This window comes from Enoplosus armatus, chromosome 7 (genome assembly GCF_043641665.1).
Source record: "Enoplosus armatus isolate fEnoArm2 chromosome 7, fEnoArm2.hap1, whole genome shotgun sequence".
Classification (NCBI taxonomy): domain Eukaryota; kingdom Metazoa; phylum Chordata; class Actinopteri; order Centrarchiformes; family Enoplosidae; genus Enoplosus; species Enoplosus armatus.
Genome location: NC_092186.1, coordinates 13,133,329 through 13,159,028, shown reverse-complemented (window position 1 = coordinate 13,159,028; position 25,700 = coordinate 13,133,329). Strand labels below are relative to the sequence as shown.

At 42.0% G+C, this 25,700-nt stretch overlaps 1 protein-coding gene across 3 annotated transcripts; it reads left to right on the top strand.

Annotated features, from left to right (window-relative positions):
- The first annotated feature begins 303 nt into the window (after nucleotides 1–303).
- On the top strand, nucleotides 304–25,547 carry ap3d1 (adaptor related protein complex 3 subunit delta 1). Of its 3 annotated transcripts, none has more exons than XM_070908423.1 (33): nucleotides 304–427; nucleotides 3,536–3,631; nucleotides 4,536–4,616; nucleotides 4,979–5,059; nucleotides 5,178–5,285; nucleotides 5,390–5,519; nucleotides 6,196–6,335; nucleotides 6,871–6,944; nucleotides 7,075–7,124; nucleotides 7,376–7,425; nucleotides 7,850–7,898; nucleotides 9,785–9,930; nucleotides 10,303–10,451; nucleotides 10,566–10,796; nucleotides 11,374–11,605; nucleotides 11,729–11,874; nucleotides 12,107–12,248; nucleotides 12,722–12,793; nucleotides 12,953–13,028; nucleotides 13,283–13,482; nucleotides 13,945–14,018; nucleotides 16,042–16,210; nucleotides 16,342–16,479; nucleotides 16,929–16,982; nucleotides 18,760–18,873; nucleotides 19,148–19,303; nucleotides 19,842–19,889; nucleotides 20,960–21,149; nucleotides 21,491–21,579; nucleotides 21,972–22,057; nucleotides 22,414–22,535; nucleotides 22,880–22,959; nucleotides 23,085–25,547. In XM_070908423.1, exons 1-33 carry the CDS (start codon nucleotides 332–334, stop codon nucleotides 23,178–23,180), a joined length of 3,765 nt encoding a protein of 1,254 aa, XP_070764524.1. In that variant the 5' UTR covers nucleotides 304–331; the 3' UTR covers nucleotides 23,181–25,547. The 3 variants fall into 3 exon arrangements, with proteins under 3 accessions (XP_070764524.1, XP_070764523.1, XP_070764526.1); XM_070908422.1 differs by having other exon boundaries at nucleotides 16,342–16,485; XM_070908425.1 differs by lacking the exons at nucleotides 16,342–16,479; nucleotides 16,929–16,982; nucleotides 18,760–18,873.
- The last annotated feature ends 153 nt before the right edge of the window (nucleotides 25,548–25,700 follow it).

Genomic DNA, 25,700 nt, shown 5'->3' with positions numbered 1-25,700 from the left:
TAATAAAACAGTTCACTATTCTGCACGGGAGACTGGACCTTTAATTCCTCTGATTCCCATATGAGAATCTCGCATAATTCTCAAGTCAGCTGACTTTAGACGCCATTTTGTCAGCCATTTCCTACACTGATCCATTGCCAGCGTCTCTGCACAGCACAGTACGCCCCGTCTGGCCTCTGCTTTATCTGCCCGGGCTTGGTAAACAGCAGCGGATCCTGCACACACGGTCCCGGGTGGATGAGAGACAGTCTAGAGGGTCGGTCGGCACCCACTAGACCTCTGGAAGGCGCTTGGCCCCGCAGGACAGAAGCGGTACAAGTCACAGGCAGACATGGCTTTGAAGATTGTCAAAGGGAGCATCGATCGGATGTTCGATAAAAATCTTCAGGATTTAGTACGTGGCATTAGGAATCACAAGGAAGATGAGGTAAAACGACCAACGAGCAACCACTGTCATCTGGAACCTTTTAAACATCACCTTCATTGATGTTTTTAAATCTACACATATTGCCACTACCGTTATAGCTGACTTGCTAGCTAACGTTAATAGCTAACGCTAGGTAAATTAACGTTAGGTAGGCTGGCCAGCTAACGTTACCTTCAGCTCGGTCATTTCACCCCCAAGCTAACAGTTACTCAAATAGTCTTTTTCAGCGGCTAGCGCAGAATGACAGAATGCCGATTTACCGTTTGCTAAATAACATGTTAGTGAATGCATACTGGTGCTAACTTTGTAGTAACGTTACCAGTCCGGTTTTAAGTAAGGAGGCTTAATGAAGAGTTGTTACTGACAGCTAGCTAACCTAGCTAACTGACCAGTTAGAGGAAGCAGCTCGATAGATTATCACAATTCACCAGGAGATTAGTTACTCTTCATACCAGAGGGTACTGCTAATGTGACCATTCTTACCGTTAGGCAACTACTGACAACTTCATCAATTATGGGCCTTAAGTGACTGATTAATTTGGGGAGAAGAATCAAGAGGTCTGCCAGTGATATGTGTCACTTATTTGAGTTGAGGAGTCACTCGACTGCTGAATGGATGATGTGATGCTCTGATGATATGTTCAGTGTGTGAAATAGGCCTAACTTGTCTATCTGGTTCACTTTGAGATTTGAAAATATAGGTATGACCATTGAGGATGTTGATATTAAAATAGCATCTTGTAAACAACTTGTAAATCATGTAAAATGAGCCAGCCAGTAGCTCGTTTTGAACATCCCATCAGTGATTGAAGGTGATGTCATCCCTGTCACAGCTCTGTGGGTGATGACAGGCTCATCACAGCACCAGACCTGAGTGGGAGCAGGGTGGGATGGGCCTTTAGGGGGCACTGTTTGGGGCAGCCATGTTTCCATCCCTCATGTCAGCCTGCTCTTCTTAAAAGCTCTGTGTTGGCTGGGTCTAACCTTGTTCCTGCTGTAAAAATGCTATGTCAGGTAGTTAGATGGGGTTGGGTATAAGGCAGGGTCCCTGGATTGCTTTCTCACAGAGCTGCGGTTCTGTGCACACCTGTCTCGAGCTATAGGTCAGGTGTGAAATGTAGAGGTAGCATGTCTGACCTGAGAGCAGCTTTTGGATTTGATTTCTTTCTCAATGTGGCAGATTTGTCTTGCTTACCATCTCACCAGAAAACTAATTTACAAGCAGGGGCTAAACCAGCAGATCTAATCAGCTATATGCACATTTTGCTTGGATATTATGTCACCTATATAGGTGTCTTAGTGTGGAAATGAAAATCGAGCACTTATATCAGCTATGTTGTTGGAGGCCATCAATTCTTGATCTCTTGATTCAATGTATGGGCTAAGCTGTTTGCCAGTGGTAACCCAACCTGGGCAGCCTAGATAAGGTGGTGGTTGCCCAGTCAACAGTGGACAGTTTGCTGAAATATTAATACGGGGTGTGGGTGTGTGTGTGTGTGTGTGTGTGTGTGTGTGTGTGTGTGTGTGTTGACTTTTTTCCAGGCCAGCCCACAGTTTCGCATACACTCTATTTATTTTTCACATGCATGCTGAGTCTTTGCACAGTTCATTCATTCACTCTCCCTCCCACGCCTTTGGAACAGCAGGCATATTGAAGAAAACTGTGAGGATGTCCTAAGTGCAATTCTAGATTATCAGTAAGAATTTTAGGCTCATTTGTAATTGGCATCTGTTTAAAAGAAAGAAAAAGCTAACACTGAGCTGACATATTTTTGTTTGGAGAGTACAGGCCCTCCACTTCATCTCCAGCTAGGTCTGTCTTGGTGGCTGAAAGATTGTCTTTGTTGGCCCTTTGATGACTATTTCAATTATTTCAATGGGTTCTGAATTGGTCATTGAAAACGAGTGACGGAGAAGCCCTCTATGTGTGTGTGTGTGTGTGTGTGTGTGTGTGTGTGTGTGTGTGTGTGTGTGTGTGTCTGGTGACTGTGTGTTGAGTCCCTTCCTGCCTGCCCTCCAGCCCTGCTAACTACAGGACCAGCAGCAGCTGCCCCGCCCCCCCCCCCCCCCCCCCCCCACACACACACACCTCCTCCTGTCACTGTGCTGTCTCATGACTTCGCACACATGACCAGCACACACTTGCACTCTACAGAGCTATATGTGTTTGTTTTGCAAGGTTGCTTCTCTCAACAGAAGTTGACTTATTGCTCTATCTAGAGGTCTAACTGAGCTTGCCCTCCACTGTTGAATGAAATGTACCATCTGCTCTCTCTATTTCAGGAAATCTATTGTTTCATAGCAGGGGTCATAGGAGAGCTATTTTTCACTCATTCATTCAGGCGTGAGGCTCCTGGAAACACTCATTTGTTAAAATGCTTTAGAGTATGGGAGAGCCGTTGAGTCACCCATTACCTTATGACTTGCTGTATGTGATACAGTCTAATATTCTGCTCATGTTTTAATATTTTTTTGCTCTGTTAGTTCTCAGTTTGTTCTCGGACTTGAGCTATTTGAACTTATGTTGCATGTTTAAGCGTGTTCCAGCCATTAGGCCATGCAAGATGACAATCTCATAAGGAAGTGCTTTTTTTCTGTGTCAGTAATGCCCATCAGGGAAGGAAATGTTCTTGGTCTACAAGACAAAGCCACATGCCATATAATGTTACAACTTGGAACAGGGATTCAAAATTATGTATTTTAGCAGTCAAAAATGGGTAGCACAGCTGTGGAGAATACTCAGACACAAGTCATGAATTTGATGACTTTATACTTGGCATAACTTTGAATCCACCACCAATGACTCGTGACTTGAGTTTGACTTATGACTTAAAGCCCACAGTGGAAGAATCTTGGCTGTTGCCAGATGCGTATTAAGAGATGAAGCCTGCATGATGACTTTATTAAGTCTAGGTAAAAGTTTAGGACCTGACATGACACAATCATTCGCCTCCACCTCTGCTGGCTTGTATCTTGGATAGCAACAACACACAGACCAGGATTTTCCAGTTTGTTCCTGGTGCTTGGTAGCAGGCTCCCACTCCGGATATCACTCCACCTAATTTGATCTGGTGTCTGTTGTTTGTCCTCTCCTTTGTCTGCCCTCAGGCCAAGTACATCTCCACATGCATCGATGAGATCAAACAGGAGCTCAAGCAGGACAACATCGCTGTCAAAGCCAATGCTGTGTGCAAACTCACCTACGTAAGATCTCTCAACACTGACGCTTTCTGTCTGTCACTTCTACTTGATACACAAGCACTGATACAAATATAGATAGACACCACATTGTATGGCTCTCAGTGGAAGCCCACCTGTGTTTCTTTGGATAGAAACACGCAGGTCATGCAGCTGCTTTGGGGCACAACTTCACAAATCTTTATTCCTATTGCACTAGCAATTCAACACCCAAGATTAACAAAGAAATAGATTAACCAAACAAAAGAGATAAGATTTGATTCATAAGCAAATATGTGGTTTGTAACATGACCCTAAAGCAGGTAGTACATATATTCTTATATATATTCTGTCTTAAGTTCAATTCATTCAAGATTTTTGTTTTTTTGAACAGGCTTTGAGTTTGGTGTCCTCCAATATGCTCAAACAGTTTCATACTCACACAATGGAAATTACAGGCTGAGATAACTGTAGAAGGGAACCGCTCACAGACTTCGTGATTGTGACTTTGTCTATTATCTTTTCTATTCAAACGGCATCATGCGGAATCAAAGCCCATTGTCAAGGCTTCATCAGGGGTAAACAGAAGTGACCAGTTAGAAACCACATTTTTACAAAACAGGTGCAACATGTACATGTTTTTTGGTTTTTTTATCGCTGAAGATTAGTCACCACACAGCCAAATGGTCAGCAGCCGGCACTTATTGAGAACAGTGTACAATTTCTGTTAAAATGAAAGCACTCCTTCTATTTATAGCCTAGGCCCACATTTAGGTTTAGATGGCTTGATGCAATTGGCGTCCGTGCTCACTTTGAGAGCTTTCAGCTCAAATCATTTAGCCTCTCGGTGCACCATAGGGACAGTTTAGAGCCCCCCTCCTTCTTTTATTCACCCACATCTCTCTCTGTCTCTTTCTCTTCTATGTTACAGCTTCAGATGCTGGGCTACGATGTCAGCTGGGCCGCTTTCAACATCGTTGAAGTCATGAGCTCCTCCAAGTTCACATACAAGGTACGACTGGAATATAATGAGAAGTCTTGGAAATGCTGATCTCAACCTGGTGACTTTCTGGTATAATGGGTATGATGTTCTGACTGTGGTGTACTCCAAAGTATATGTTTGCCAGGAATGTTTATATACCAACAGTCTCACAAACTGTCCTTTTCTGTAGCATTGAGGATAATTTGTCCACATAGATACAAAAACAGCACAAGGAATAGTCACAGACTCTGTGTTCTTTATAGATAAATCTCCATTGAACTGCTGCAGGTTGATGACCGTTTATAATAATAGCATTGTACTGAAATATATAGTGAATGTGGTTACACAGTTAAAATACAGCATAGTATGTCATACTTTCTTCTTTCCTACAGAGGATTGGCTACCTGGCGGCCTCACAGTGCTTTCACGAGAGCACTGATGTCATCATGCTGACAACCAATCAGATCCGAAAGGTCAGTTCTCGTTCTGTTGCTCTAGAAATATCTCTTGACTGTTATTCATCCCTCTGCCAACTTTTTCTGCCTCATGGACCCTTTTCCCCTAACTATGTTTTACCATTTTCTCTCTCAGGATCTCAGCAGCCCCAACCAGTATGACACCGGTGTTGCCCTCACTGGCCTCTCTTGTTTTGTGACCCCAGACCTGGCTCGGGACCTGGCCAATGACATCATGACACTGGTGAGAATATGTCGCAGAGAATATGTCAAGAGGTTTATCAAGAAGGACTTATGCTCCTTTTCAACGGTCTGAGCACTACTGTCTTTATTTTTTTCCCACCCTAGATGTCCCATACTAAACCCTACATCAGAAAGAAAGCGGTGTTGATCATGTACAAGGTGTTTCTGAAGTACCCAGAGTCCCTGCGCCCCGCTTTCCCCAGGCTCAAGGAGAAACTGGAGGATCCAGACCCAGGTATCAAGAAAGAGACTGCATATAGTCTATTATGCAGGAAGCCTGTGCCCCAGAATTTGCTGTCATGGAAGAAGAGGAAATGGTTTGTTAGTTTTTCTTGGTCTGGACCAAATGTGCTTTTTCTCATTCGAGGTAGCTAAATGTTTAACTCAGCTGGCACTCCTGGGGACAGGCGTTCTCTGTCACCTGAACCCTATGAATTATTCAGCAACTCAGAATATGAGATTAAGGAAGGCTCATTTGTGATACTGCCAGGGCTGTCTGGGAATATTCAACAACTCGCAGTCTGTTGCACAGACAAAAGCATTTCACAGGACATTTATCTGTCTTTTTGGCATGTAACCAGGGCCATGTATGTCAGCCAGCCAATATTTACTGGTCTGAGATTCTGAAAGGGCTTTGTTGTGAAAACTACTTTCAACTGTTGTCAAAATGACATTTCAAATGTGATGTAAAGTGAAAGGAAATCTACCTTCTCTACTCTTTCACATCTTAAGAAGGTCAGCACTTGTGATGGCACAAGAAAAGACTGCACATGTTAGCCAGACTTTATTCAAACTTACCCAATAAACACAGTTTTTAAATTTTTGGTTATGTTTAATAAATACATTTTTTCCTTTTTATTACTTCCGGATCATCTTTGTTCCTGTCTAATTATATGTTTTCTCCTCTTTAGGTGTCCAGTCTGCAGCAGTGAATGTTATCTGTGAGCTGGCTCGGAGAAATCCCAAGAACTACTTGTCTCTGGCCCCGCTCTTCTTCAAACTCATGACCTCCTCTACTAATAACTGGGTTCTCATTAAGATCATCAAGCTAGTAAGTCAACAGGATACAGGGAACTAACTTCTTTTTAAAGAGTTTCTGGATTGGTGTAGAAATTTGACATGTGGTTTTATATTACTCTATCTACCATGCTCTTATTACCATGGATAAACTGCAACATACTATATACTGTGCACCACCAAGCCACGGCTTTGACACTTGCAGTATTTCACATACAGGGATAAATCCATCATAAAAGAGGAATTGATACTAGTTCCTACACCAGCGTTAGCCTCAATTGACCAAAATGCAATAAAGTCACATGACAGATTGCATTACATAGCAAGTTGTGTTCATGTTAACAGAACCACCTCTTTTTTTAAAGTAACATGTTCGAATCCCCTCTCTTGTTACGACTCAAATACAAGTAAATTAGAGCACTTTTTCACATTATAAATCCTTGGATCCCTCAGTGATGATGAAAAGGTTGGATACTATCAACAGTAGTTTTAATTTTAGAAATCAGATAGAGATATTCAGATCAGATATTCTACTGTGTGTCATGGCTCTCTTTGTGTTTGTTTTACAGTTCGGTGCACTCACACCACTGGAGCCACGGTTGGGAAAGAAGCTGATCGAACCTCTGACAAACCTAATCCACAGGTGAGATGAAATTCCTCAAATTATAAACGTTTTCACAGATGGCAAAAGCAGTTTGATCTGACAGGTATATCAATAATAATCTGCACTCTCTCTCTCTCTGTGTTTCTTACCCCGTCCTCCTCTCTCACAGTACCTCTGCCATGTCTCTGCTGTATGAATGTGTCAACACTGTGATTGCAGGTCAGTACTGATATTCTGTGTGCAGCGTAGTGGTCTCATTCAGCTTAATGTGTGTTTAGTCGTTAACACTGCCAGAATTTAAAATGTGACTTGAATGTGAATTTGTGTGAATGGTTTAATAAAGTTTATTATCAAGTTGTTGCCTCTTACATACGCATTTTGACTAAATCCACATTTTGAAACATTTTCTCACTCCTCACAAAAATTTAGTTCACAGTCCGGTCTAATTGCTTCTCTGTCCCACATTGCAGTGTTGATTTCCTTGTCCTCTGGGATGCCTAACCACAGTGCTAGTATCCAGGTAAGCCTCTGAGGTCCACTCCTCCATCTGCACTTTCATGTGGTTAGATGTTGACTATAACCCTTTCCACTCCAGTTGAACCACAATGCATGCTTTCACCAGAGACACAGCAACTATCAGACAGGCCAGCAAGACTCATAAAGCTGTTTTTTCATGCTTTCAGTCCTTGTGAGTCAGTAATGCATGAAAACAATAATTTTGCACCATTGAATGTAGGCCCCATTTTCCCCACCTTTCTTTGTCTCATTTATGTTCTTTGAAGTGTGCTCGTATGACAAGACTGAAACTGGTGTCGAAAGGTTTAAAGTGATGTTAATGGCTTTTCTTTTCTGCCCCCCTTTTTCTCTTGCTCTCTCTCTCTCTCTCTCTCTCTCTCTCTCTCTCTCTCTCTCTCTCTCTCTCTCTCTCTCTCTCTCTCTTTCAGCTCTGTGTGCAGAAACTGCGAATCCTGATAGAAGACTCGGACCAGAACTGTGAGCCCTCTGTCAATGCCTGCAGTGTGTCATTTTCTCATTGTCTGCGTGTTTCTGACTATGGAACAGTCCACCCTTTTAGACGACAAGAACGTAGAACCCCTGACTCTGGATAACTCGAACATTATTACCTTCCCACTCTCAATTAGGTGGCCTGCTTAGAATACCATTTCACTTAAGTCACATCTACCACTTTCACGCTCAAAACCTGTGTATGACGCAGAAATTGAACAACTTGCAGCAGATTTTTCCCGGTTCGTTGCTTCAATCTGAATGGGGCAAAAGTTGTCAGTTTGCCATATAAAAATGCAGGGCTTGGCTCTATAAATACCCTCTCTTGCACACTCTCAGTTGGAGCTGAGCATCCAGTCATTCGAGTTATCTGGACATCCATACATAGATAGTTGTGTGTGTAGTAGACTAGAGACATATGTTGTTAACACACCAGACTGTCAACCTGTGGTTTTTAGGTTTTCTTTATCCTTTATCACCGTACCTCTTGGTTCCCATAGTCATGATATAACACTTTCCTATACATTGATAAGTAAAGTAGGTGAAACATCAGACCTTCCCTGGACTGTGAAGAGACTTTGCTGATAAAATTGTTACGGTAAAGTAACAAAGAAGGAAGAGGCCATGGTTGAAGTTCATCATTGTATCTGAAGGAAACTCAGTTGACATACCTGCAGTATCAGGCTTAATGCATTAGATGTGTTGCACTCACTAAAATAGGAAAATCGATTACCATTAAGTCACTATTTAGATGCATTGTGTGTTGATGCAATAGATTTATTCCACTCTTGCGTCGATGATCTACACTTTAAAAACTTTAATAATGTTTTTAATGAACAGGAATAACCCCAGATAGGCATTTCTTGAAGGCAGCAGTGAAGTAAACAATCTTTGAAATGCTCGCTTTGTCCATCTCACATTTCATCACTCAGTTACGCCTTTCTCACTGAGAGAAAGCCGCTGCTGCTGTCACTTTTCCATAGCAGAGGTGGATTCAGAGGCTGTGTCAATGTCTCCTGCAGCTGCACTGAGGCCACGTCCCTGGTCATTTCTGCAATGTATTCACTGCAGTGACCAGCCTCACCTCACCTCACCCCAAGGTCACTACCACACGCACACACTTATTGATCCAAGAACCTGAGAGGCATTTGTCTCTGGCAGATGAGACAATCGACAGAAGACCGTGATTCAGCAGATTTCTGAATCTTTCAAAATCTGTTTGGTGAGTTGGAAAAGCTGCCGGGGATACGACGGAGGATAAAGCAAAACAAAACTACTGCGTCCAGTGTGTGTGTTGTCCCGTGTATGTGGTTGTGTGTCCTTTCCATTGTTCTGTATGTTTTGTGTTCCTTTCCTTTCCTATATTTAGTTTGTGACACATGATTTTTATAGATTATTCCATGGAAGATAATAGTGATTTGTCCATATTGTATTTACATTAAAATCTTTTGTTATATGCAGCCAGCTAGAGCTTATAGAGTGACCAGATATTGGGAAGTGCATTTCAGTATAAACTGAAATGTTTGTAGTCTTGTTTCAAAGCACTTTTCTGTCCTCTGGAAACCATGGATCTCCCAAAAAAAACTAATACTGTATTTGTTGTGTAACTGCACTCACAATCAAGTAAGAATAGTCAGGTTTCTAAATGACAGGAATTTGAATAAGAAAATTTAACAACAAACTTTGTTGTTAATGCAGAGAATACTGATGATGATACAACACAGAAGTAAATGTACCTTTACTTGTTAGAGTGTAGAGAGGTAAGCAAATTGTAATTTAAAAAGTTAGGAGTTATAGTAAAGTTAGTTATAGGTGAGGCATGCATGTCTGTTTTTAAATACGCTGAGGCCATGTGTGTTTATATGTTTTTGTAGTGAAGTACCTGGGCCTGCTGGCCATGTCAAAGATCCTGAAGACCCACCCCAAGTCAGTGCAGTCTCATAAGGACCTCATCCTCCAGTGTCTGGATGACAAGGATGAGTCCATCCGCCTGAGAGCTCTGGACTTGCTCTATGGCATGGTATGAAGCAAATACATTTTTCAGTTTTCAGTTGTTTTTTTTTTTATCAGTAAATTACTTCCATTCTTAATAGGGCAGGAAATTACCTCCTTTTGCCATATCTACTGGTAAATGCAGTTCGACTGCCACTTGGTAGGCAGCTATTTAGTGTAGAGACTTTTGCAGGTGGTGTGTTAAGTCCATACTAGTTGTTGTGTGATATTATATTTTGTCATATTGACCAATTCTGTGAGACACTTGTCTCTCTTAATGTGAAAGCTGTTTTGAGGACATTCTATCTCTTTCTGCCTCAGAAAAACAAAATAATCTTTTTAAGATTCATGTTCATGCATTAAAATTTGATTGCTGATGAACTGGTGTCCGCTCTCCCAGGTATCCAAAAAGAATTTGATGGAGATTGTTAAGAAGCTGATGCTGCATGTGGACAAAGCAGAAGGAACCACCTACAGAGATGAACTGCTCACCAAGATCATCGACATCTGCAGCCAGAGCAACTACCAGTACATCACCAACTTTGAATGGTCAGCCTTGTACTCGTCTTATACTTCAGTCCATATTTCGTTAACTTTGTTTGATATAATTTTTTTCACTCTGACACAATTTTCAACTGCACCTTTTACATATCTGCTCAACAGGTACATCAGTATCCTGGTGGAGCTGACCCGATTAGAGGGCACACGGCATGGCCATCTCATTGCCTCTCAGATGCTGGATGTGGCTATTCGGGTCAAAGCCATCCGGGTCTTTGCTGTTGCCCAGATGGCCACTCTGCTGGACAACGCCCACCTGCTGACAGGCAACGTACAGCGCAAGGGCATCTGTGAAGTGTTGTATGCCGCAGCCTGGATCTGCGGTGAATTCTCTGAGTACGTTGATTTATCTCATTGGGAGGCACACTGACACACACTGGTATAAGCTGACAGAAGTATAAGAAGACATGAGCATAAGAAGGGAGTGAAACCACCTCATTTCACTCGGGAAGGTAAACTTGAAGTAATTCAACAACCCTGCATAAAAACCGCAGTTGCCTATAACAGTGAATCCATAACAGTGAATCCATAGGGAAATGACTGACAGCTTGGTTCAGATACTGTGCTCCCCACCTCTGTGTTTCCTTCCTCTTTTATCATCCAAGTACAAGCTAACCCAGCCCTGACTTCCATTTCAAATTTTAGTTGAGTAATAGGGTTCCCATTGGAAATAAAATGTCTGGAATATAGTGGTATTTTCAGATGTGTAGGCTATTTCAGTTGGTGGAGGTGTTTTCGAACCTCTTCAAAACACTTGCTAGTAACGTAACAAGAGTAACAAATCAGGAATATACTTCTTTTCATGAAATAATTACGAAATATTCCATTATACCATATTCTGGAAGTTAAACCAGTATGGTGATTCAATTAAGTTTTCAGTCAGACCTTCTCTGAATCCACCTCCTCTTCTTAGACACCTGGAGAACCCGATGCAGACGCTAGAGGCCATGCTGCGGCCTAAGGTGGCCACCCTACCAGGCCACATCCAGGCAGTGTATGTGCAGAATGCTGCCAAGCTGTTCGCCACCGTGCTGAAGAGCCAGGAGGGGAACACGGACAGCACAGCATCACAGGAAACCAGCCAGCTGATGATCGACAGGCTGCCGCTGTTTGTCCAGAGCGCCAACCTGGAGGTGCAGGAGAGGGTAAGACAGAGATGCATATAAGTCACAAACCATTATAGAGATGCTTACTTTTTACCCTTTGACATCATATACAAATACCTCTGCTCTGCTAATCTCCATCTCCTCACCTTATCATGTCCTCAGGCGTCTTGCATCCTGCAGCTGGTCAAGTACATCCAGAAACTGCAACAGAAGGACGTAGAAATAGCAGAGGAAGTCAGCGCTTTGTTTGCTGGAGAACTCAACCCTGTAGCCCCCAAGGCACAGAAGAAAGTGCCTGTTCCTGAAGGGTGAGTTGGCTCAATACATGAGGAACACACACACGTTAAAACAGTCATTAAAACTACGTTATTGTATAGTTTGACATGACATTTTGACATGTATTTCTAATCTTGTTGAGTTAAACCGATAGCACTTGTTCATACCATTGTGGTCCACTAGCAAGATAAGCTGAAACTTCGATGGGCATGTATGCCTCTGTGAGTTTTGACCAGTGAAGTGTAACTGAGTTTGTTTGCGTAGTCTGGATTTGGATGCCTGGATCAACGAGCCTCCATCTGAGAGCGAGTCTGAGGATGAGCAGCCCAAGGCTATTTTTGCCAAGGAGGAGACCAAACACTCCCGCCCCCGTCACACAGAGGTGGACGAGAAGGAGCTGGCAAGGGTAAGCTGGTCGATGAATGTAGCATTGCTGAATTGAATAAGCAGTATTTATGAATAGCATAGATGTACAGTAGTGTATATATATAAAAAAACAACTCTTCGAACATAATTAATTTTGAAATACTTTAAATGTTAAGAAGGTACCTTTTTTAATTGTTTTACAGGATATACAGCGCCGTTGTATGTAGTGTCAGTTTATGCAAGTTATCTTTTTTTTTTTATCCATATGAAAACATTTTCTTTCACCACTTGTGACTGGAAATAGTCAAGACATTCATATGAGATGCAACAATTGCACATAAAGGTGTTTTTCAATCTAGACATAATCATGTAGTCCTCCTCTTAAAAACAGTATTGACTTTCTCTGAGCTCCACTAAATCTTGCTTCCCATGTGGTAGCCCTCTCACGCTATAACCGAGGTAAGCTGCGCCTTCATTGATTAATTCAAGCAACTGTTTTTTGTCAACTCCCAGAGGAGAGAAGCCAGAAAGCAGGAGCAAGCCAACAACCCGTTCTACATCAAGGCCTCCCCGTCCTCTCAGAAGGTGTGCTAACCCAGTCATCACCAGGCTGTGTTTTTTCTCTATACAGACTACATGTCTCTATTTAAAACCTGATGTGTATAAGTAATTATTGTAGTATAAATGTAGTTGGACTTGCGTATGAAATCTATACTCAAAACAGCGTGTGTTTCCTCTGTGTAGGTGTACCAGGAAGCCCCTGGAGTGGAGCACATCCCAGTCGTGCAGATTGACCTCAGTGTGCCTCTCAAAGTCCCAGGTGTGACACACTGTTTTAACACCACCACAAAACACCCATTTCACATTGACGACTATGCCAAAATTATGCCCAAATCAAAATTGCTAACTGCACTGCCATCGTACTATAAGTCATGCTATGTATCAAAATGAGGCTATTTTTCTTGTTTCTCTTTATCTGTTCTCACCTTCTCTGCTGTTTGTTATTCTTGTTATATTTGTCTTATTTATTATTAAAATATGACACAATACATGTTGCTTTCTCCTGTCCCACAGGTCTGCCTATGTCTGACCAGTACGTGAAACTGGAGGAGGAGCGCCGACAGAAAGAGAAAGCAGAGAAGAAGAAGAAGGAGAAGAAGAAGAGGAAAGAAAAGCGCAGCGGACGAGGGAAGAAACACGATTCAGGCCCAGAGAGCGAGGAGGACATCACGCCTGCACACATGGTCGACATTGTTACGGAGGAGATGCCAGAGGTACGCTGGAGCTGTGTAAACATCTCAATGAGCTTGAAAGGGAACACAAGAACTAATGTTTTATGATATGTGCCAAAGGCAGAAACATGGGAGATTGGATTTGATACTTGATTTGAATTTACAAGCATCATGACTGATCATGAGTATTAAAATGATTATATATTTGACTTCAGTGTGATTCTGTACATTACACAGTATCTGTAATTTGTATTCTCTCTTATAAGGCTCTTTATTACTCTGACTTTATTATTGACCAAAGCACAATGATTGAGAAACTGTATGAATGTGGACATGTATCTCGGTCAGTAATCTAAGCAAGCAATAAGGGTATTTAGTTCTCAGCTCTGAGGCAACTGAGACTGGATGTCGATATCCCTCTTCACATCTTGTGGTTTGTGGATATAGATTTATTTCAAGAGTTATTAACTCTGTTTTATTGATTTCACATTCTCGTTACTTCAGAATGCCTTACCCAGTGATGATGATGACAAAGACCCCAATGATCCTCACAAAGCCCTGGACATCGACCTGGACAAGTGAGTCCCCACTGTGTAGATCCTAATTGTAACCTAATTCTACATATGCTCAGATCCTCATGTAAATTTAACTGTTGATTTAAGCACATAATGTTAAAGTTGCTGAAACATATCTGCCTGACCTGATCAACTAGTCGTTGAAACTTTGATTTTCAGTCCAAATTTAGAGCTGAGGAACACTGAAGTTGAATCTTACATGATTTCTTTAATTTGGATATTTTCTCAGCATTTACACCTGACCTTCCTGGCCATAGTGTCACAGCCGATGTGACTCGGCCCTTTCCCTCCTCTCACTCCCTCTCATGGCGTTCTGCTTTCTGCTTCCTCTTTTCTATGCCTACACACACCCATCACTGCCTCTTTGTGTGGGCAGCTTGGTGGAAGCGGCTGGGCACAGGTGAGTAGCTCCCCAGCCACCGGACCTGGGCTCCTACTGCACATGGATTGCCTCTGTGTCTTTCTCTCTCTCTCTAAATAGCTGCCTTGCTCCTCTCACTAACATAGCTGTCCTTTCTTTCCTTGTTTGGAGTTTGCAGTACCTGCTTCCTCTTCGTGCTCTTCTTTCCCTGTATTTTCAGTAGACAGCATATTGTTCATTGTAGCCTACTAGAATATCCAATATCCCCTTTCTCTTACCCTGCTTTTTTTAACTTCTGTAGCCTTGACAATATCAGCAGCATATCGTTATGTTTCTAAACAAACTGTTCTATGATTTCTGTCCTTTTTAAAAGAAGATGTCTCTTTGATAAGAGTTATATCGTTTCATAGAAATAAGATGATTTCTAGCTGGCTGCTGCTGATGTTCCCAAGACTTAATCTTTCACCACCTGTCTTCCTGGAATAGGCTTCTAAAAGCATTTTGTCACTTTCTTGGAGAAGATAATCTGTATCAATATGCTTTTAGGAAACTTATCCAAGGGGTTAGGTACTATAAGTCTTTTGCTCACATTTCCCAGATCCTCCTCAGTTGAGTTTGGCAGACTTGCCATGCTTCCAAATTCTCACTAGCTGTTTTTATGTGGATACTCCTCGCCTGCCCTCTGTGGAAATAACATGCACACATGCCCGTAGACCAATGCTATGATTTAGATAATTTAAAATGATTTTAATAGTTCAAAGTTAAACTCATGTTTTAGACTAAGAAATGAAGAAGAGTTGAGATTGTGACTGACTCTGTGACTTTTTTAATGTTTGTCAGTTAGATAACTGAAAGCCTTCATTTTGTTAGCATTACTATGGACTGCTGCTGCTGTCAGTCTCTGAGTTTGTCTGTCTCTTTAGTTGTCAAAGTTCAAACATAGAACAATCCTAGAAACAGAGATTATTGTTATTCATATAGACAAGCACACACGAAGAAAGTTCCTATTTTGCTTTCTATAGTTTCTGAGTACAGGATGTGTGCAGGACATAAAGGGCATAAATAATATACCAACAGTCTTTCTGAGAAAAAAAAACACATTTTGAACTTAAGTCCTAGCTTTTGAAAGATTTATGACAATGTTAATTGCATCTTGAAAATTAAGTAAAGCAAAATTGGAAATAAAGACTGATAAAAATGTATATCCGTTATTACCCAGGTCAGGGCTAATGACAGTGTGTCTTTATATAGAATAACCAGCAGGGGGCTGCAGTGCACGCCATTACTGCTTTAAAGGGTCAGGCTTGGGGAAATAAACTTGACGTTCAATCAGTTCAATATGGAGGAATGTATTGGTGTAGTTTCTAGCTGTCTGGGAATGTCTAGTGCTTCTAGTTTGGCCAGAGGAATGGCTTACTTCAACGCTTTGAATGAGACCCGGCTGCTGCAAAGTGCAGAATATGTGCCTGAATATGGTGGACTGCTGCACCCTACAACCCTTGTTAACCTTTTCAGAGACTCAACAGATTAATAAAAAAAATAAATAAAGGAGGTCCATAAGATATTTTCAGATGATGGCCCTAACACCAGGTGGACCATGATCACTTCACAAGTCCACATCTAGACAAAGTCAAAATGTGCATCATTGCGTTTTTGTTTGTCCAGGCCACTCGCAGACAGTGAGAAGCTACCAGTCAGGTCACACCGTGCAGCAGAGGCTGCAAAAAGCCCAGCAGAAGATGGAGACGCAGAGAGTGCCACTTCACTGGAGCCCAAGAAGAAGAGCAGCAAAGAAAAGAGAGAGAAGAAGAAGGATAAAGACAGGGATAGGAAGGTGAGGATAAAATGTTTGAGCGAGGGGAAAACAACAAGGAGCTGTCGATCATTATGACGTGATGAGTCAGTGGTTGTGGTTTTCAACCTTATTGTGACACAGAGCATAATTTATTGTCTTGTTTTTTGTAGAAGAGCAAAGAAGAGAAAAAGAAGAAGAAACACAAACATGAAGAAAAGGGGGAGGATCTTCTAGGGGGTCAGGCAGACGAGCCTGTGGTCCAATCAGAAGAAACCAATGAGGTGGCTGCACCGCCCACCTCCACCAGTGTTGAGGTATGTCCTTACAAATGGGTGGAGTGAGGCTGTTTTCTACCTAGCAACTGAGATCATATCTAAGATCTGATTTGATCCAGAAATTTCATTTAATTAAATAATCTGACCTGAATTTCATGATGAGAAATGGCTTAAGAATAGTCTTATATGTAGTCTACAATTTCTGCTAAAATGTTACGTGCAAACAGATATCTTTGATCATTTTCATTGACTCAATGCTCCCATTGCTTCCTCCCAGCCGGTCTTTCAATCAGCTTTAGTGATCAAGTATCAGTTTCCTCGTAGCTGACTGTGCGGTCTCTTGCCAAATACTTGATTTATTCATGAAATAGAACAGTGAAATCTCTGTATCCATTTTCATGAATAGTAGAAAGATACAGAACCTTGTTTGGCCCTCGCCCCTCTCACCTCCTCGCACCCCTCTCCCTCCTTCCCTCTTCTAGGTTTCGGATCTGGATTTCTGGCTCTCAAACGCTCCAGTGCCCTCTAACACCCAGGTTGAGTCACCCCCCCCCCCCTCCCTCTCTCTCTCCCTCGCTCTCTTTCTCCCTCTTCCTCTCATCTCTCCAGTTTATACCTTCCTCTTTCATAACTCACTTTTTTTATTGGTCTACCTCATGCATTGGTTCTTACATTCTCCCTTTATTGCCTCTTTTTGTATCAGTTGTTTTTTCACATTTTCCGCTCCTCACCTTTTGACACAACTTCCTCTCTTTCACAGGTCACATAACACTTCCCTCTCTCATTCTCCAGCCTTCCTCTGTTTTCCAGCATGTGTATATGTGTGTCTGTGTACACAGTATGTGTGTATTTGTCTCACAATGCCAGTGGTTCTCTTCCTCAGCTTTTGTTTTGCTCGCTAGGTGTCATGTCGGTCTTGAGGTCAAAGTAGATGTCGTTGTTGTTGTTGTTGTTGTTATTGGTGTGGTGGTGACAAGTGAGCGGAGGTTGTCTGAGGTTCCCTGGAATCTGGCCTGGGGTCAGTTCCTTTTGTTCCTGTCGCCACCGTGTCACCACATGTGTCATTTGACTGCTTCCTTCATGATCACATGTGGGGTTGTGCTCGTCTTTGTTTCTGTTTGACCTGTGAAGTGTCACAACTGTTAGAGAAACAGAAAACATCTTTTACAAAAATTCCCCACAAATTCCTAAAAGTAGGATAGAGCTAAAGGTACCTTGTGGACTTTTGGCCACTATTATGAGTCGCCGTTTTTTTTTTGTGTGCATGCACACACGGGCAACTTAATACCCAGTCTTGCCGCTGAATTCAAGCTTTTTAAGGTAATGCATGAAGAAATGTAGCAACGAGCCAACAAAGGCAGTGAAGAAGATAAGACTGCTGGCTAGTAAACATTGATGTAAACAATTCAAGATTTATATTTAAAAATCTGCTTTGGAGAGGTTTTATGAGGCAGGAACACATTTGTAGGATAGACAAAAAAAACTTTTGTTTTTTTTAAGTTTGCCGTTAAATGTTGTAGATAGTCACTCCACATCAAGGATTTGTTACCTTTGGACAGAGCCAGGCTAGCAGCCCCCCCCCCCCCATTTTCATGATGAGCGTTTGACATTTAACAAAGATGTTAGCACACACTTTGTTTTGCACCTTCCATACATTCTCATGTGTAGGTATTGGGTGTGTTCAGTAAAACCAGGTCTGTCAGGCATTTTAACTTTGGTTTTGAGGAATTCTGTTTTTAATTATGCGAGCTCTCAGCCCCAAAGAAAAAGCACTTCTGACCTAGAAACATGACCCTTTTTAAAGACATGTCGCAACATGTCTATGTGGAAGACTTGTTTTTATATTGACTGTCACACTAGCATAACAGATCAGAATTTGACTTATAGGGAGCCTACAGTGGCATATACGTAGGCTGTCAGTAGGATCCTGTGAATCAGGCTTTTTAATCTGTTAGCGGCAGCTTGTGCGGCTGGATAGTACAGTTGATCCAGCAGTCCCAAAACAAAGCCACTGCACATGTACAGACACAAATACACATGTTGGTTTTCTCAGTCAGGCTCATTTGGCTGATTGCATGTCATGCTCTTGGGTTAGCAAATCAGGTTTATGTTTGTGGTATCACAGAGCTCAGTAGGTTGCAGCTGATCACGAATGACTTTTTTTATGAATGACTGGGTGAACTCACTAACTTCACTTACCTCTATCGGCACAGAAATGGCAAACACTACTGTATGTGTTACATATAGTTACATGCTATGGTGGCTCACTGCTAATGCCTCCATGTGTTTTTGTGGTGGTGTGTTTGGGAGCAGGAAGCAGCAACAGTAGCAGCAGCAGCAGAAGCAGCCCCCGTGCCTGAGGCGGCCTCTGGCACGGCGCCAGACTCCGAGCCTGATGAGCCCAAAGACACTGAGATGGAGGAGACTGTGAGTCACCACTGATGATGTGATAATTACAAAGTAGAACGTTTGGCTTCGGTGCCAGAGATTCCAGTTCACAATGACCTGACAGGATGCAGCACATTGGCAGCTCTTATTCTCACAAGTTTGTGTAAATTATGTATCAGAGACCTGCCAGTTCTTATGTGGTCTCTCGAGGAACATTTCCACCAGAAGCCATGTTTCATTACCCTTTCAGTTTTCAACCTCTTGAATTTCTAACAAATTGTCTCCATCTTCCTTATGGGTTTTCAATGATAAGAAGTCCTCCAAACACAAGAAGAAGAAGCAGAAAAAGGAGAAGGAAGAGAAGGAGAAGAAAAAGAAGAAGAAGCATCATCACCATCATCACCACAGTGATGGAGGTGGAGAGGAGTCTGTGCAGAATGGCACTGTGGAGGAGGAAGAGCCTTTGCCGGTCAGTTTGTCATCAGCGTTTATCAGCCTAACCTCAACCAGAAGTGTGAATGAAAAGATTCAGCACACTCTGAGCTTATGCATGTTTTATGTTTTATGCAATGATAAAGTAAAAAGAAACATTTTTATGGCTGTACCAATGTAGTGTTTCCACTCAGATGATCCACTTCATGCTGATGTCTGTGACACAATTCATTGTACCATCACTGCAAGAAATAATCTTTTCTAAATTAGTAAAGTAGCATCCTTGCGTCATTCTGTACTTTCCTCTTGATTTAATGTTGCTGTTGTGGAGGAAAAAACAAGTCACTGATCTCAAAGCCACAAATAATCTGATGCTGAATGTAGGCAGTATAATTTATCATCATTCTGATCTGTGCCTAGTTCCACTGTTTAAACCCACTGACTGCTGCAGACACACGCACGTACACTGCCTTGCTTGTTATGCATCAACTAGGTAGAACCAGCTCCTGTTGCCTAGTTAGCATACTGAGTGACGGAGAATGCCTCCTCTGACCTGAGCTCCTCTCTCCTTTCAGCCCATGTCCAATTACTGCCTTCTGGCTGAGAACTCCTACATCAAGATGGTGAGTGATGGCGATTAAGATGCTGCTACTTTTACCACTGGGCTCTGAAAATTCATTTATTTTTTACTTTGATTAATACATTTTGGCTGCGATTTGGCTTCATTTCGGTCATAATAACGTTTCATTTTAAAGCTGTATTCATGCATATCTGACAGAGATGTTCCCGCCGTAAATGACAAAGCACCACATGAATGTGTCAAACATTATCAGATGGTGTTGGGCATTCTTTATCTACCTGATTTCATTATGTTTACATTCTTGCATTCACTTGCATAATATAGAGGGATGATGAGGTTTGCACTTGCTAGATTACAACGCACACTTTTGTCTGCTTACTGGAAAGGACCAACGTATTTGATCATCTGATTTGAACACGTGATGTTTGTCCTTAGTCGACTCGGTTGTTGTTGCTATGTCACTGCATACCCATATCTGCAATAAAATACCAATAACAAGTTCATGGTTGTGGAAAAAACTGAATTTTCCCTTAACATTGAGGAAATTCTAACCTTTATACTGTTCCTATGTGTTGACAAATGTGGAAATGATCATGCTAATGTTCATGTTTAGGCTATTGATATTAATGCAAAACATTGAAGACAACAGTAGCAGTAAAAAAACAAAACAATGTATGCATATCATTCTCTCTCCCTCTTTTTGAAGATGATGGAGGATGCTGATCAGGTACTGGTTAAAGTTCTGTCAGTGACAGAATATTATGAAAACTCTTTTCTAGATGTGTTTCTCTCTGTTCCTGTTGCTCTTCGCAGACTGGCCTCCGAGCCAGACCACGTTAATGTTTCTGTAGCACAGCATCAGCTTCTGAGAATGACTCTGTCTTTGGGATTTTCTTCTTGTGCTCAGACGGTTTCTTGGAAACGGTGACGTCTGCTTTGGTGTTTGGGTTTATGAATCAGATTTGCAGTGTTTATGGTATGCCTTCTCTAGATAATCATCACTCAATTTTTAAAATAGAAGGAGGGAGGTTTAGACAGCTTACATTTGACCTGTCATCCCTGGTGCAAATTAATGTATTGAATAATAAAACTTTTTTCCCCCCTCCCATTAAGGTTTACGACATCCAGGGAAACCTGCAGGATGGCAGTCAGGTGGTGGTGTCGGTTATATTTGAAAACAAGTGTGACAGCTTCCTCAAATCCATGGAGTTCAACGTCCTGGACTCTCTCAACTCCAAGCTGCAGAGGCCAGAGGGGTCGGGTCCACATGATGGCCTCACCGTCCCCTTTCAACTTCCACCTGGTCAGTGATTATCTGCAAAATGAAGGTCTTTAATAGCAGAGTAGATTTGTAGATTTCCTAAACAATGCACATACACAACAGCTTTTTGTATAATGTGTAGCGTCATTGTTTAAGAACACTACAATGAACACAGTGTGTACCTCCATTTTAATGCAAAACTTCAAGGTTTGAGTTATTGAATATCAAGTTATCACTAATTTTATTAGTTAAATTGGAAGCATACATCAGCAGGAAGCTTTTTGTAATAACTGCTCTGACATTTCAGATCAGTTTCAAACCTCACTCTGGAAAGTTTTGTTAAGTCTGATTACTTAACTGTGAACTTTTCTCTTGTGCTTCAGGGGTGTCCAATGAGGCACGATTTGTCTTCACCGTGCAGAGCATCGTAATGCCACAGAAACTGAAGGGAACCCTCACCTTCATAGTAAAGGTCAGTAGGAAAAACAACAAACACAACTGACGGTTTCTTTTTGGTCATAACTTCCAGAATGTTAATTTTTTTAATGTTCTCATATTCTCCACTTTTTCAATATAATTTATTTTGCTGCTGCCTATCCCCAATATGTCAGACATAAATCAGAACGATTGGATATTGTGGAGTTAGATTTCTTAATTGTCATTATCCCCATTTTGTTGATTCCACCAGCAGAGTGGTGTAGTAGTTTTAGAAGCTGTGTACTTCAGTGAGACAAGGAGTCCTTACCAGCTCTAACCCTTCACCCAGATCTCTCTACGGGTCTGCTGGACAAAGGAGAATCAATGAAGTGTTGCGTTACTTTTTTATTGATCATCTGTATTTGTTGTTGTGTTGTGTTCCCACAGAACGAGGACTCCTCCACTCATGAGAAACTGGACTTCAAACTGCACTTTACCTGCACCTCCTACCTAATCACTACCCCTTGCTACAGGTTGGTGTATTACATTTCTATCTGAGTCACCTTCCACACCACATTACAACCCAAATTATAAAGGTGGAAAAACTACATGCTTATATACCATTTTATACTCTTCAGGACATTCACTAAAATCCAAAGGGTTTTCCCCTTGGCACCATGAATGTGCTGAGAACCTCTTATGGAAATGGTCCTACTAGAATTTGTTTTAGGTAAAGGAGTGGGACAGTATGTGTCTAAAATGTAAATGTAAGTTTATGATTGATGGTGGCACTAGAGGGTCACCAAAAACCTTATAATTTATCATCTGGGACCATGAATATCTGCAGTTCATTAATTTCTGAGTTGTCTTTTTTGTTTTGTTTGGCCAGTGATGCATTTGCAAAGCTGCTGGAATCAGGCGACCTGAAGTGCAGCTCTGTCAAACTGGAGGGAGTCGTCATGCCCTTCCACCATCTACTGGCCAGGATCTGCTTTCACCACCATTTCTCTGGTACATACACACCAGGCCATATACTATAAGGGACAGACTTTTGTTCTAAAATATCAAGGGAGCAGATGGATGGGGTCTTCCACATACAGAGTTCAACAATACAGTGTGTGTCAGGAATGGATGACAATCATGGGAAAGTATTTGAAAGTTTGTTTAGTATGTTTCTGTGATGGTGGCTTTAACTTGCAGCATGTGATTGTGCTGATCTAGTAAGCCCCACCCATGTGGTAAACCATGTCGTTTACAAGAAAGGCTGAAAATAACCAGAATAATTATCATGTGTTTGCATGCAATTGTTGTAAGTGTTGCTGACACTTTTTGATCTTTTTGTCTTGTTGGATCAGTTGTGGAGAGGATCGACTCCTGCTCCTCCATGTACAGCAGGTCTATCCAGGGTCACCATGTATGTCTCCTGGTCAAAACTGTGAGTGAACCAATGAAACTCCTCCCTTATCCTCTGTGAGATTTTCATGAACAGTTGTTATTATTATAAGTGGACTTTTAGATTGTGGCCTTGATTTTGTCTCTCTCCTTCCATCTTCCTCCCAGTCTGCTCAGACAGTGTCCATTGACGCTAAATGTGACGAGCCGACGCTGCTTGGGAATGTGCTGGATGAGATCAAGCAGACCTTCTCTCAGTGCTGATTGTGTCCGACAGCCCCAGGGTGCCCCCGACCCCTCCATGCCACCCCCCTCCCTCGCTGAAACACAACATAATCATGTTACGAAACACTGCGGCTGGCACTTCCAGTATCGCCCTATTTATTGGTCCTCAGATTCGCAAGATTTCTTTTCCCTCACCTTCTTCTTCTTCTTCCTCTTCAGTGTTTCACACTCTGTTGTTCCTCTGCACTCTGAGCTCTGTGGTCACTCCCCGACACTTGATGTTGTTTTACAGACTCACTGTGTACATGCGCCGTCTTCTCTGCAGTGCAATTTCATTTGACTTCCTGGTTTTCGGAAACCCCAACATCCACCCTGCTCCTCCCTGACTCTGACTCTATACTGAGCTCCTGTTTCCGGATGCCCAGCATCCTCTGCTCTTTCCTGTGTACCACTCCGCCCTCCACTCTGTCGGCAATTCAGTCTGTGACAGTCATGTAATGTAATGTTGACAACTGGACTTTTGCTGTTGATGGTTGAATTGTGTTTTTACTGTTTTTGACGTTTTTTTTGTCTTTGATTTGTTTTTGTTTGTTGTTTTGTCTCATTTTTTTGTCTGAAGCCTGTCTGCGCCTTTGTCTCCCCCTTCTTTCTGCTCTCTAAACATCAGTGTGCGTGCTGCTCATCTGCGTAGGGCTGGAAAAACCATGTGATTGACTCTTTCTCAGACTGGTCCTAGCTGGAAAAACGAGGACTGTAACCCGCTCACCCACCACTGACCTGGTGCCTGGAGAAAACCAGTCGCTGAGCAACTGCAGTGAGAGTAGTGCAGAGATGTAACCAAAGCTACATATGAGGCATGGGTTTTAAACTGCTTTCAGAGCCGTTGCCCTACTTGCCTTTTGGCAAGGCTCAGAGCAGATCTGCTAGTGTTAGTTCAACAGAATCCTTGTGCAGCACTATGGGTGATTTGTACAGTAGATCAGTGGTTTTGCTCTGTGCCTTAGCCGTGCAGTCTGAGCTACTCCAACGCATCATGAGTCCTGTAGAGCCCCACCTCCCTCCAAAGCATATCCGCTCCTTGATCAACTGTGCTAAGCTGCAGTTTGACCCCCCAAAGAACTTCCAACATATCATTCCTTTCACGAGTCAAAGAAGAATTTGAAGACAGGAGAGTATGAAAATGAATTGAATGAAACTCTGGCACCAGAGTAGAAGTGTACAGCGTAATATGAGATTTCTATTTCACCACAGGACAGTTTGCTGCCAGTGCCACCTTTTATCAGCCTCCTCTTCAACTCACAGATGGTGTGGTGAATTGTATAGAAGATGCTATATCAGTGTAATACACAGAAGGATGCTGTTATTTCTGTGAAACCGCTATGGTGCTGAGGGTCCTCATTTGTGACCCCACATGGTCAAGTTAGTGACAGAATCATCTGGCAAGAAGAGAGCTGCTGGTGTTACATCACTGCCCTGCCTCCTTCCTCTGAAAAGGTCCAACTATGACTGGCTGAGGGACAACAAAGTTACATTATCAGTCTTTTAGTTTTAAAACCAGCTGGTCTGCATATCAGGTTACTGAGGTTGTTCTCTCCGTAAGCAGAGACTGTTAAGCGGTCAGTGGTTTTAGGTTCCCTTTCAATCAGTATTAGGCGACGTGGCCTCCACTGTTAGGAAGCATCCACTCTGTCAACGGCAGAATGCAGCTTTGTCTGTCTTCATGTGAAATCATGTGAAACGTTTTGCGCCTGCTCCACTTTGACGTTTGCATCACAGTAGCCGCACCCGGGCTGGCTGACACCCAGCTGGCGTGTACCCAGATAAACCCCAATCCTATTCCTTTCAGAAACTGCCTTGCCACTTTTTTGTGCATTGACATGTTATGATGAACATGAATGGCCTCCTCTTAATACTCTCTGAGAGGTACTTGATGTTTTAGTTTGTGTCATTCATGTCTGAAGTCACTACCCGGTCCAGCTCGACTTCACCTAGTAGTAGCAAGATAAAAACTGACTTGGTAGCGTCTCTGATCATATTTACTGGTAAGGCCCTCTTCACATCTGTCTGCTATTGTAGATAACAACTATGATAATGATGTCTGTGACCTGAAGATCAGGTCAGCCATTCCATTAGATCTTCTGTCCAGTAGTAGAGTCTGAATACAGAGGTGATCAGCTGTATTTCAGGAATGTCGGTAGAAAATAAGTATGTATGTATTCCCTCTTCCTGAAAATGACTGATATTAAGTGAAACTGAAAAAACAACTCCCCTAATCATACATTGTCCTAATTCTGATCATTTTTCCTGTGCATAATATTTGATTAAAATTTGTATATTGCATGATTAGGAATGTACACTTTTTATTTCCCTTTATTTTCTGTTCCACTGACATGCTTACACCAACAGAAATTTGTCATTCCATTTTGTCTGTTTTTCTTTATAGTTTTTTTTTTTTTTTTTTTTAAGTTTACTTGACCATTCTCTATTTTTGATTGTATTGTGTTTTTATCTATTCTAAGTTCAGACAATTAAAAAAAAAAAAAAAAGTGATACTGTTGA